The sequence below is a fragment of the Coenobita brevimanus genome, chromosome 24 (assembly GCF_032717465.1).
Source record: "Coenobita brevimanus isolate Jiangsu-jjx chromosome 24, ASM3271746v2, whole genome shotgun sequence".
In the NCBI taxonomy this organism is placed as follows: domain Eukaryota; kingdom Metazoa; phylum Arthropoda; class Malacostraca; order Decapoda; family Coenobitidae; genus Coenobita; species Coenobita brevimanus.
In genome coordinates this window covers 53,484,034-53,498,394 of record NC_136977.1, presented here as the reverse complement: position 1 = coordinate 53,498,394, position 14,361 = coordinate 53,484,034, and the positions used below count along the sequence as shown (strand labels likewise).

The 14,361-nt window shown below is 39.9% G+C and overlaps 1 protein-coding gene across 3 annotated transcripts in view; it reads left to right on the top strand.

Annotated features, from left to right (window-relative positions):
* LOC145393507 (tyrosine-protein phosphatase non-receptor type 2-like) overlaps window positions 1–6,691 on the top strand; it is a 568,853-nt gene extending 562,162 nt beyond the window's left edge. For all 3 annotated transcript variants that reach the window (XM_080267640.1, XM_080267639.1, XM_080267638.1), the window contains exon 9: window positions 5,949–6,691. In XM_080267640.1, the coding sequence (XP_080123766.1) occupies window positions 5,949–6,159 (211 nt within the window). In that variant the 3' untranslated portion in view covers window positions 6,160–6,691. The remainder of the gene's footprint in view (window positions 1–5,948) is intronic.
* Window positions 6,692–14,361: the final 7,670 nt, after the last annotated feature.

Genomic DNA, 14,361 nt, shown 5'->3' with positions numbered 1-14,361 from the left:
AACCCCCTCGCGCATGATGATGCACTATGACACACTTGTCTGTGTAGGTATGAAGGAATGACGATAGGGTAATTTTGGACAAAAATGCTCACCCAAAATTAAGTTTTAGCATGAAGTGCATTAGTCTTTGATGTGTCATAGGGGAAGGTGTCTATTTCAAGGCCAACACTCTCAGATAGTTGGCTTTCTCATGACTTTTTTTGGGGTGAGGGGCGCATGCATGCGATTTTTGGCGATTTACTCAAAAACTATTGGTCATACAAAATTCCAAAGGCACTATGTGAAAGCTTGTGAAATTCTGCACATAGACACACGCTTAGCTCTTGCATGGTGCAGGCAAAATATTGCAGTAGGGATTTGGGAACTTATTTTCACTGTGGAAACACATTATTGTCACTGCAAATCCATACTGTCACTGTACTTATACTCATCAGTTTTTTGTGTTTTAATTAGCCTATCGTGTAGTGTAAACATCAGCAGAAATAATGGTATACAATTTATACCAGTATAACTAATTTCTGGGGCAAATAGAATCCATGAGAATGTTTTCCTCTGTGCATGAGTCCAGACTGCCCTTGTGGCATTTTCTCTGATCATGTCACTCAGATTTACAGAACACTTTAGGTGCTCGAAGGAGTTAAAGGCAATCACTACTAATGAAATGGGTTTTGGATGCGAGGCCACTGTACATTTTTTACGGGCAATACAACATTGAAAATAAGTGTACTAAAGACATTGAGTGAACAGTTGTGCAGGTACCAGCTGTATGCTTTCATTCTTTTACAACAAAATTATTGATTTGTTATCGGACAAAAACTAGAACAAGTGATCCTAACCTAGTGGATAATGATTGCTTTCAAATTGGCATGAATAAAAAAATAACTGAAGTACCTAGCCCAGCTTTCACTGAAAATAAAAATGCATGGTGCCAAGAACCAAAGTAAAGAAGATAATGCATGATATCAAAGACGTATGAGAGGTAGTGATACAACCACATGCATCAGTGATCAGTCATTGATGAAAGCAGCATCTAAGAGGTTCTTTTGTGCTCGAGCTGATCGACTTATTCCAGGTTTACATATTTACGTAGTTGTGAGTGTTGGCTGGGGGCTGAAATGCATCTTCACTATTTCTTAACCCGCCCTGTCCCGTCAACGTATGGGTACGTTGCAACATTTTGCATTTGCCAGTCCTGGCGACGTACTGGTACGTTGTGCAATTGCAAGGTCCCTAATTTGCACAATTTTCAATTTTCGTGCGTGATTTTTCGTATGTATACACGGGACACATTCCTCTCTTCCTCTACAAGATGCCAAGCAGGGACAGTGCCTTACACCGCATAACCTCCCCCCTCCCCCCCTCATGCCATTGTCTCGGCAATTCACCTGTTACCAGTGGCCTGGCCAGTAAAGATATTCAGGGCCAGGGTGATTCCCCAATCGATGACAATGTGGAGGACAAAGTTTACATAGCATTAGAAGAAGAAACAGTCAGAAATAATGAGCAAGTAATGTGGCAAAAAAAGATCAGGTTTGGTGATTAGTTAGTGAGTGAAACAATGCCTATAATGCCTATATTACTGCTTGAAAACCAATATACTTTCGTACTACATATATATTCGTACCAAGTAAATAAATAAATACCTTTTATGAGTTGTGTGAAATAGTTACCCTCCCATAGAACTCGTTTTCTTTGGTGCCAGCATGTTAGAAAACCCAGTCATGTAAGGAGGAACTCCTACCTGGATCGAGTATTTTAAACCTCAGGTGAGCGATTTCTCTATGAATTTTCGATGTTTCTCACCAAAAGCGGAGGTTTTAGCCAAAAAAAATTTTTTCGAAAATACCTCGGGATTGGGGGATGTCGGAGGTGCGGAAAACCTCGGGACATGACGGGTTAAGAAACTTGTGAGGAAAACTGCATTGGAATCCAGACAATTCAAAGTCTTACAACTGTCATAGGTATGCATTCCCGATGGATGTTGGGTTATGCCTGTTCAGTTTTTGTAATGCTCAAATTTTGTGCAAGGAATGTGTGAGCTGGGGGGAGGATAGCAAAATGGCAGGGGACAAGGCAACATGGAGGCACACACAAAGTCACTTCTCCCCCCATGTGACACCACAACAGAAATACAATCAATTAAAATACGCACTGGCAACAAATCACACATAACAATCGCTAACACATACATTCCTCCCAATCGTCCCCCACAGTACCACACAATTACTCTCCACAGATACACCACATCACTAACATACCCAACATCATCCTGGGTGGTGATTTCAACACCAAGTCGTCGGCCTGGCATGACAACAACCCTGACACAGACATAGGGCTGTTACTACAATCCCAGACAGATCACCTTTTCATACTAAACAGTCTAGACCAACATACCCATATTCCACACCAAGCCCTCTTTCTCCAATCATCTCCAGACATCACCTTCTGCTCCCCAAACTTTGCCCCCTCTACATCATGGAGAGTGGTCAAAACCCTAGGTTCTGATCACCTCCCAATCATCATCACTACCAAAACCAGAATCACCCCAGCTGGCCACAAACACACATACACTAATTATAAGAGAGCCAACTGGGAGGCCTTTGTAACTGAAACAGAACATCTCAAAACTAAACAGTACTGCCATCATAAACATCAACACCGCTGTGCACACTTTCAATACAATTATACAAAACGCAGACAAAAGACACATCCCTAGAGGCAACAGAAAGAGAGACAACCCCAACTTCACACCAGAAATTCAAGGCCTCATCAGACAACGGGACACACTGCAACACTCACCAACACCCCATACACAAGACACTGTACAACAAATACAAGAACTGAACACTCAAATAAACAATAAAATATCAGAACAGCAAACACAAAACTGGAAAAATTACCTCCAAACACTTGACCACAAAACAAACATCAGCAAACTCTAGAAAACACTAAACAGCATCACACTTTCCAACAGCAACACCACACAATCACACGCTGCCATCACAACAACAGACACCATACCCTCAAACAAACAACAAGCAAACACTCTCATCAATCACTTTTCACAAGTCAGCCATCTAAACCCCCATCCCAAAGACCGACATATCATCCGACGTAAGAGACAGTTCCCCACAGACCCAGACTACGCACCTTTCACTTACAACCGGACGAAGCACATCATTAACAACCTCAAGCACTCATCTGCCTGTGGACCAGACAGCATAAGCAACATTCACCTTAAACACCTAGGACCACAAGGCATATAAGCACTCACCAACATATCAAACTACAGCTACTCACACAACATAATACCCAACATCTGGAAGCATGGCAATATCATCACTATCCCTAAACCCAACAAAGACCCCACGTTACCTTCCTCACATCGCCCCATCACACTCCTCTGCACCCCCTCTAAAGTCACTGAACGACTGATACTACAACTAGTCACACCTCACATTCCCCTGGCCCAGTCACAACATGGCTTTAGGCCACTACACTCCACAACCACCCTTCTTACAGACCTTACACAGAGAGTTTTCGATGGCATGAATTCAACAAGGCCACCACACAGAACAATCCTAATCACACTAGACATTAGCAAAGCTTTTGATGCCATCCCCCACCACAACCTCACAAACAAAATACTCAACACAAACATGCACAATAACACAACAAGATGGCTGGCAAACTACTTAACAGGCAGATGTGCACACGTAACATTCGCTGGTCAGTCTTCTAACTTCAGAAACTTCACAAACGGTGTCCCTCAAGGATCTGTTTTGTCCCCTACACTCTTTAATCTATACATGCACGACGTACCCACACCCCACACACCACAGATACACATAGCTTCCTATGCAGATGATATAACCCTTACATGTACGCACCAAAACGCAAACACAGCTGCACTCATCATTCAACCTTACCTTACGCGAATGGTTCACCACAAACAGGCTCAAAATAGCCCCAGCCAAATCTACAGTGACTCTTCTCACAAACTGGACAGCAGAAAACAGTCACATCCCACACCTCACCATAAACAACACTCCCCTACCACACACACACACACACCCAAAATCCTTGGTGTAACATACAATACATCAATGTCATTTAAACAACACATCACAAACATTAAAAATAAAATAACACCAAGACTCAATGCCTTGAGGTCACTTGCCCATACAACATTCGGACACAACAAAGAAACCACCACCACAGTATACAAACAATACATACGTTCAGTGATGAATTATGCAAGCCCTGCCTGGGCTTCTAACCTCTCCCAAACACACTACAACACTCTACAGACCATACAGAACAAGGCCCTAAAAATAATCACAGGCTGCACAGCTACCACACCCACAGACCACCTACATCAAGAAACCAAAGTCCTCAAAGTCAAGGATCATCTAGACATGAGAGGCACCCAGTTTCTTGCTGCAGCCTCCACAAACCCACAACATCCACTACAGTACATGGCAGCACATCCAGCCACACCAAGGAACATCAAAACAACACCCAGCACACGATACCATACACAAATATTGTCATGTCTCCCCCCTCGGCCACCTCAGACCAGCTTCCAGAAGCATATCCACACTCAGATCACTCGCCGCTCCATTCAGTCTCTTAAAGACAACACACAGCTACATGCACGGCCTCCTGACATTCACTCTTCTGAATCCTATCTTCCTCGTACATGGTCCACCTGGCCAGGCTGAGATGTGGGCACCATCCAGCCCTCTTAAGCTGCCATAAGAGGCTGGATGACTCCGTCGCTGATGCCTGTCCAGGATGCAACACAGCACCCCATACTATTAAGCACATTATGGAAGACTGCATTGCACACAATCACCTATGCCAACAACACAACATACACTCTTTGAGAGCTCTGTGGGAAAGCCTGGTCTCGGCCATGGCCTTCCTAAGGGACTCGGGGCTGTTCAGCCAGACTGCCTAGGGAACAACTACTACATGGAGGCAATTTATTTGTGGCCACCCCTTATGGGATTAAGGAGTCTGGCGATAGATAGACTGATAGGGTCTAGGCCTAGTTAGTTGCATATAACAACAGCCTACTGTAGTTATGACTGCTACAATGACAGGCTTTATAGTCACATTGTATGTGTGTGACAGGCTTAAGTCTGCATAGAAGTGTAACTTGGGATATGCCTTTGCTGGGAGAAATTTTGTTATCGACTGATATTGTTGTCCATGTGAGTGTCTTCTGAAACTCAAAGTTCACCACTGAGGAGGTCAGGCAGGAAAATCTGACTTTTGTCTTGTTAAACCATGCCATTGGGACAACAAGATAAATAAGATGATCATCACCATCATCATCATTATTGAGAAATACTTCATCATTTTTTCTATGCATTTATTGTATTATTTTGCTAACAGTTAGTATGGTATTATTATGGATGCTGACAGGATTTGTTTTAATTATTATTTTTTAAAATCTGATAGGATCAGGCAAAAATGATGAATGTAGCCAATTAGAGACTTAAATTTGTGTTACAGTTACAGAATGATAAATTTCATCCTTGTAATATCAAACAAATCATAAATAAAGCAAATTTCTTATTGGTAGTTAATTCATATAAACTGATGTGGTGTTTGCTAAGAAAATATAGTATTTTTTTTTTTAAATCTTCATACTGTATTGGTAAATTTATGTGTGTGTGTGTGTATATATACAGTATACATACATACATACATATATATATATATATATATATATATATATATATATATATATATATATATATATATATATATATATATATATATATATATATATATATATATATATATAAATATATATATATATATATATATATATATATATATATATATATATATATATATATATAGCTTTATGCAGTATGAATTATCGGTAGTTTGCCTGTAAGGCAACATTTCTTAAATAGATTTTTCCCTTTTAGGTATTTTGAAACCGAAGTTAGAAGGCGAAAGCGAAGAGAGCGAGTGGCAGCAACTGCAGCTAAAGTCAAATCCATGGTAGAAAAGCAGCGAGCTTCGGAGTTTTGGCAAGAGAGAAAGAGGTTAATTTTGAAACCAATATCTTTATGTGTTGCCTTTGTTGTAATTGGGTTAGGAGGAGGAGCATTATTTTATCGATACTTTCAAGTCTAGGTAGTTTTAATTAGTTTGGGGTATATGTACATTTCCACCAGTTGATAAGTCAGGAATCTACTTTATAACAATATTTTATATCAGTTTTATAGTAGTATGGTATTTGCATATCATAAAACTGTATAGTGCCTCTGGATTAGGAAATTGATACCAGTAACATAATGTAATAACAAGAAATGTAAAGATGATGGCAGGTTTTAACTAAGTAATTGTTGATAGAAGTGTATAGACAAGTTTTATCAAACTGATTGTCGATGAAAGTTCTGTAGTGCAGTCTTCAGGTGTTGAACTGACAATGAGATTATAAAATTTGAGGCATTTTTTTCTCATAATCAGATACAAGGGGAGTGTATAGCACACCATTGTGGACCAAAGATATTTGTTTAGCACTCATTACAAGTCCTTTAAAGCAAATCTACTGATTACGGAATACAGTACATTTTATTTTGTACCGATTGATGAGATAAAAATTTCTTTGTCAGTATATTTTACTTTGTTCTCTTCTGATTTAAAGAGGATGGCTACTAATGTGTTCAGGTGTGTGTGTGTGTGTGTGTGTGTGTGTGTGTGTGTGTGTGTGTGTGTGTGTGTGTGTGTGTGTATATACAGTAAATCCTCGTTTTTTGCTGCTTAGATGTTCCGCCAAAACCTCATGAACCGTGAAGCGTCGAAGTGTGAAGTTAAAAATCAGTGGGAAAAATAGAGGAGCATTCCAGTAGGACACGTACCTACCCTATCAGAAAGTACTATAACACCAAACAGGCCCTACCTAAAATTAAATGAAGAGTGTCTGCTACTGCTAAAACAGCATAACACAATAAACATGTGCCTGAAAAGACATTAAAACTGTTATAAAGAGCTGCAACACCAAAAAGCCTTACCAGAAATAAAGTGAAGACTGGCTTAAGTGGCAAATGAAGCTGTGTTAAGAGTGGATGGGCTAGTTCCCGATGTCACTAACCAAGGAAAAGTTGCCACTTTTCACCAGATTATTTAATTTTCGACATCAAAGTACTGTAGGTCAACTAAACCCCAGTCATTTTATGTGCCCTCATTGTCACTAAAAGGAAGGGAGAAATTATAGCAACATTATTTTACCCACTGCTACAAGGAAGAGAGGCTGTAATATAGTCAAATAGAATAAAAAATTGGTGGGCTGAGTCTGCCATCTCTGTATTGGGACGGTTATTATTCTTTCCTTCCTTAAATATCGATAAGCTTTAATTTACATCCATTTCAGGTCTTTATCCATCAAAACAAAACTAAATAGTGTTACTAGAAACATGTAACGATTCTTTGTTAAGAAATAGTAGCACGACACGGCTGAAGATTGTACGTTATGATCACAAACAATAACAAACTCACGTGTGTCTACTGCCCAGCTGGACCTGCTGTGTATTCACGACACGGCTGAAGATCGTATGTTTCGATCATAAATAATAACAAACTCGTGTGTCTACTGCCCTGCTGGACCTGCTGTATAAAGATCATGGAAAACTGTTGCATAGAAAAATGGACAGTGCCTATACTGAGCATTGGTACGCATCATTTGCTAAGTGTCGGCTGCCGGCTGGGAGCATCGAATTGTGGGGAAATTCGCGAATTGTGAGGCAACTCAGAAACTTTTTTCTTGCGCAAAAGATGAGGCGTCTAAGGAAAATGCGTCCAAATACGAGGATTTACTGTATATGTAGTCCTTCAACAAAACAACAGTTGATCACTACAAAATAAATTTAAATGAAACTGTAAGTACAGTACATGATAGAATAGCTTATTTAAATTTTTGAAAATCAAAACCAGAATGCTGCCTCAGAAAATGTCATTTAACAAAAGGCAATAAAAATGGAAATTTCTGGGAACTTTGATAGAACTGTGAATTGTAGTTTATAGAATAAATTAGTGTAGGCATTGTGCTTAAGTCAGAGATAGGTAGGGTAATTCATCACTTTCTTAATGCAGTGAAGCCAAAGATGGTTTACGTAAGACAAACGGCAGCATTGAAATATACAGGATTTATATATTTATTCCATAATCCTGTATTAATGATGCTATACATTGTGAGCACACTTTATGTACAGTGTGTGCAGTATTTTTATAAGCTGAATTTCTCCCCTTGTAATACAGTTTTGATAATCTGAAAGTATTTTGAACTAGTTCATTCCTACTTGGCATAAATAACTGTTAATTCCAGGTGTAGGAAATATGAGTGTTTATTGGTCTAATTTGTATATTATCATACCATGTAGTGATTTTTTTTTTCCCACGTACTTCTGGTATGATTATGGTATGGTATGCATGAAGATTAGTTGTAAAATACTGTAAAACCTTTCAAAAGTACAGAAGTAGGAAGTGGTCCTATATTTCGTATTCCATACTATAGCAATATATGATTGTTCAAGGCAATAAACCTTGATGAGTTTCAGTCCCACAGCTGCAAATCAAATATTTTGATATTTTATACTGTATACTGTAATGTCTTGATGATAGGTATAACTTAAGGTACCATTCTTGTTTGGAGTTGAAGCCATATCTGTAATACATAATTGAGTTTCTTCTATTTGCAGTTCTTTCTTTGCAGGCCAGCATTACCATTAATGGCTTCTCTTCCTTAGTCAAGTAAAAAATGTTTATTAATACAGTATTCTTGTGGTGTTATTTATCTTATTAAAAGATTTATTGTCAGTCACCAATAATGGCCAAATAATATTAGCACCCAGTGATTGGTAAACAGTTATTCCTCTTGTAATACCATACATGATTGATGATCTGTACTGAAGTGAAGTATTTTGCACAATTACTTACATATTTGGCAAATTTAAGGACACAATTTACAGAAACTAACATGATGAGGGAATTGCATGTAAAGTAACCACATTTCAATATTGTGACCTGGCATTTGAGTTTTACAGAATACTTTAAATTATTTATATATGGGTATTGTCTGTATTCAAGCCAGTACAAGTTTTTGTACTGATTTGTTATTAACCTCTTTGATACTGTGAAATCTTTTTTTTTTTTTTTTTTTTTTTTTTTTTTTAATGCTGCTCCCAGACAAATTTATTGAAGTTTTAGATAGAGTTTTCACCCTGATGGGGTTAGATATTGTCACCGTTAACTTTCTCATTAAGTGGGAGGGAGGTAGGAATGCCTTCTAGGTTATAGGCTTGACATTAGCTAGAATAATATGAAAAAGATGTTCTCAGTTGAAGGGGTTAATGTGGCCCATCTTTTATTATTGCAGGCTCAGAACAAATCTTACAGAAAAATTACCATTTTTTGTCAAATTACTAAATACTAATCTGTAATATGAAAATTTTGTAGTGTTGGGGTGCAGCGTTGTTAAGTTTTTCATCACAGTTTTTCAATCAATTTAAGTAACTGCTCAGTTTTCAAAACACTCCAGTTTCTGTATTACTGTAATTAGTTTCAGAACTTTGTATTAAACATATAAATATGTATAAATATTTAAAGATACAGTTAGTAATTTGTTCCTTTATTTCCTCCATTGTTGATATGTCAGGCCAATGCAGTAGCTTTTTTTTTTTTTTTTTTTTTAACCAAAATCTTAAGTAGTACGAGGGATTCTTCTTCCCAATATCTGATGTAATACAGACAAAGGGATGTCTGGGAAGTGAGTTTGTCTGGATACTGGGACCCTGCCTCCTGGACTGGTACTAATGGACTCTAACCCAGCCTAACTTTTAAAGCCACCTAAATAACTCCCTACCGGAATTGCAAAGCACCTATTTAAGACCCTAGTCACACAAATAAGGGACATAAATCATGAAATTCTCCCTACGTGTTAAGTGGGGTTGGTGGAGGATTAGTGCCCCTCCCTGTAAAACAATTAACTCTAAGCCCTTGGCCAACCTGTTTGGGATACATGGCGTCTGGCAATGAATGAAATGAAATAAATGAAAAGAGACCAGAGAATGAGGAATTAGAAGTGAGTATGGAAAGTATTTAGCAATGTATGGGGTACTTACAGCACATCTGTGGCCGGCACAAAGATTAATCTGCCTTCTCGAACGCTTTGGCATTGGTGAAAATGCTCTTGAAGCAAGAACAATAATCTAGTGTTGTGCTGCACATAATTCTTTGCACTGTGAGTTATAATTGCATAACACTGCACATTCTGTTCTTAATTGCGCCATGCCAGTTTCAACCGCCAGGCCAGTTTGCACTCTACATTTAATTGTTTGCACTCTAAATTCTAATTACTTAACACTGCACAACGCTGTAAATTCCCATGTGGTCTAGTGGTGAGGTATTGCAGTTTATTCACAAAAACGAACATGTGCGGCATCCAATGCGATGAGCATTTAATCAGGATGGCAGTTAGGTGGTAACTGGGAAGGGGAGGAAGGAAGGGACCACGGGTAAACGCAGCTGATTGGCGCCGCACGCCATGTTCAAATTACGGGTTTAATTTTGTTTTTTGTTTTTTGGAATTTTTACATTTTGGGGGCATTTTTGGGTTCTGAAGGCCTGGACCCAAAATGTCCGAGTAGTGGGGTGTCTGGTTATTAGACGGTCGGATATCAGAGAGGTTACTGTATGTGCAGAGTTTCATATACATTTATGCAGCACTATGATGAAAATGAAATCCCTTAACTGTTTCACTGCTGGAAGCACTGGTCAGCGTCATACAAGCCACTAGGCTCAAACTTCTGGTGGCATTGATCTAGTCAGCAACACAAAGTATATGATTAATCCTGGGGAGATTTCTCTAGTTTGGAATCATACAGACCCCTGGTATGCAAACAGATACCTACCATAGTACTCTACATCACTACCTGTGACAATGGTATGACATTTTTTCCTCAGTTTACAACGTACTGATATGATTCTTTCAAGAATACAACAGGCATGGGTTATTTTGCTGCATGATATACAGTCATCCCTCCCTGTGCAATATTAATGTGTCAACCTAGGCATCCATACAGGTAAATGTATGAAGCCCTTAACCCATTATAATAAATTTAGTGTGTTTAACCAAAGCTCAAACCTAACCCCAACCTGCCTACTAAAAACCCTCTTTGACCCAACTAGACTACAGATATGCTTCCTAAGGGCATAGTTTACTATGTAAGAAAAAGCAAACATAAGCCAGTGCCATTAAAGTGATTTAAAGCAATAAAATGGGAAATAATACATGATACTGTATGCATCCTAAATCTTAAGGGCATAGCGTACAGTATAGTTATGCAGTTATAAGACAGTGACATTAAAGAGGTTTACAGCAATAATTCAGTGATTTAAGGTGTCACATCTCCCAGGCTGTCATCCCAGTTAATATGGAACCATGTATTTTGAATGCTTTTTCCATGTATGGAAACTAATGAGGTCTTGCCTAAGTGACGTATTTGCTGCTGCTGTAAAGCTCGAATTGGGAAAAGTTTCAATACCATCTCAGCACTTCTGCGGCACCTCGGTTTGGGTTACCTTTCCTATAAGGGTAGTCAAGTCGTACCCCACCTGCTCGTGGTGACCTCGCAGAAACCCTGTTTTTTTGTTTTTTTTTTCCATTTCTGTTTTTTGTGCTTTTTTTCTTTTGGTTTTCTTTTTTTCTCTTAAATTAGAGTGACACAAACGGGGGCGGCGCTACCTGGGTTTTTCCCAGGTAGTATTGTATATACATTTTGCTGTTGTTGTCATTTTGTTTTGTTTTTTGTTCCCCCTTATCATGAGTAAACAACACCAGTGCCCTCGCTGCAGTGGGTCTGTAGCAAAAAGTGCACAAGCACTGAAGTGCGCCTACTGCAGCGAGTGGATTCATATAGCTTGTGAAAATTTGGATGCAGGCAACTATCCATTCATGAAGAGGAGCCACCAGCTGGGCTTTCGCTGGCTGTGTAGCCAGTGTGTTGCACCAGCAGACGAGGTCTTGGCTGGTGGAGGAAGTAGTACCAAGAATGAGTATGAAGATAAAGTTATTGGGCCAATCTTTCAAGCAATCAGAGACGTATCAAATAGACTGGAGGCACTAGAGACCAAGGTCTCATCACCCATGGCGGTCACACAAGATCAGGCCAAGTCATTTGCGGATGCTGTTCGCGGGTCTCTCGTGGGGGGAGGGAAGGATCTGCCTGAGGGCATGATTGAGATCAGTGCTCATGGCCAGAAAAAAGCCATTCATAGTCAGCATGTACTGATAGTGAAACCAGAGAGTGGCGCTAGTGCCCTGACAAATCAGATGGGACCAGAAGACATCAGAGGCGTACTTAACTCCGTATCGGTTGACAGCTGCCTTAAGACCAAGGCTGGTGGGCTGGTAATGAAGTTTCCGTCAGCTGAGGCCAAGGGTGAAGCAACTGGGGTGCTGACTGATCATTTTGGCTCTGAGGGCACTTTTTGCATATCAGAGCCAAAGAAAATGTTGCCTAAAATGACCGTGACAGGCCTTTCCTCTTCCTTGGACGACTCTGACATCATCCCAAATATTCTGAGAAAAAACAATAAAATTAAGATGCTCGTTGATCAAGGTTGTACCCTCAACCTTCTCTTCACTATCTGTCTATCTATGTATTGCCAGACGCCTCAATCCCGTTTGGGGTGGCCACAAACAAATCGCCTCCAAGTCGCCCTGTCCCTTGCCATTTCACTGCCCTGCTCCCACCTCACACCCCCCTCTCTCATATACCTCTCCACCCTATCCCTCCATCTCATCCTTGGCCTCCCCCTCCCTCTTCCCCCCTCCACCTCACTCACATACACTCTCTTCGTCAGTCTTTCACCCTCCATCCTCTCCACATGGCCAAACCATCTCAGTGTGTTCCTCACGCTTCACAAGGACAAGGAATGACATCAAAACTGTTGTCTTGAAGATGTCGCCAGAGGTGAGATCCTCCATTGTAGAACAGGGCAATTACATCTATGTGGATCTTACAAGATGCCGCGCTTTCGATAGATTCTGGGTTACACGGTGTCATCACTGTCAAGGCTTTGGTCATACATTTGAGAGATGTTCTAGGAAAAGTGATGAACCTAAATGTGTCTTTTGTGCTGAAGCCCATAAATCTAAGGACTGTAGTAACAGAAATTCTCCCAAATGCATCAACTGCTCCTCTTTAAGACATCAAGATGCTAATTCAAAGTCACAGGTGGTTGCCCATTTTGCTTCAAATAGAGAATGTCCAATTATGATTTCTCATAGGAATAAATTGATTGAAAACACCAATTTTGACCATTCAAAAAACTGACTACGTCCCTCTTGAACCAGTTAAGGATGGGTCTTCTAAATATTCGTTCCATCCGTAATAAGATAGACTATATTAATGAAACCCTAAATCAGCACGAGCTTGACATATTGTGCTTGACTGAAACCTGGTTGTATGAGTCTGATATCGATATTATTCGTAATGCTTTGCCTAAGACACATTCTATTATTAGTATTCCCAGGCCTGCTGCTGACTATCCAGGAGGAGGCGTAGCACTCATCTACTCGGCAGCACTTGCAAACGTTTCTCTCACTGACTCAGACCTGACCCCATCATCATTTGAATTTATGGAAGTATTAATAAATTTCCATCAGAATACCATTAGAATTGCAATTGTCTATCGACCAGATCATCCGGGCAGAGATCGAGGTTTTATGGAGGAGTTTGGGCAGTTTCTTGAAGGGTTTTCTCTTAAACCTGGAGGACTTCTTGTTTGTGGTGATTTCAATTATTGGGTTGACAGTCCAGAGTCAAAACCATTTTCTTCAGAATTCCTTGAGTTGATCACCCAGAACAATTTTTTCAATCATGTGAGTAATCCAACTCATGTCTCAGGACATGTCCTTGACTTGATCTTGTCCCCTGTTGGTTGCAGGCGCGTATCAGATGTGGAGGTTGACTCATTTAACCCCCTCATCTCCTCTCATGCTCTGATCACTCTTAGTTTTGATGTCCCGAAATCCCCTTCATATAAAAAGGTCATCAGGTTCAGAAATTACAACAATGTTGACCGCCAGTTGATGTGTTTTGAAATTGATCAGCGTTTAAACTCCATCGATTCTTCAAGTCTTTCTTCTGGTGAATTGGTTAATATTTACAACAACGAGCTCAGGTCAATTTTTGACCATTATTGTCCTGAGGTAGTAAAAACAATCACTGTACGTGATAATTCTCCTTGGTATGGTCCATCCATTAATTCTTGGCGTAGACAACGTAGAAGGGCAGAACGTGAGTGGCGCTTGCAGCGGACCGAAGTAACTCG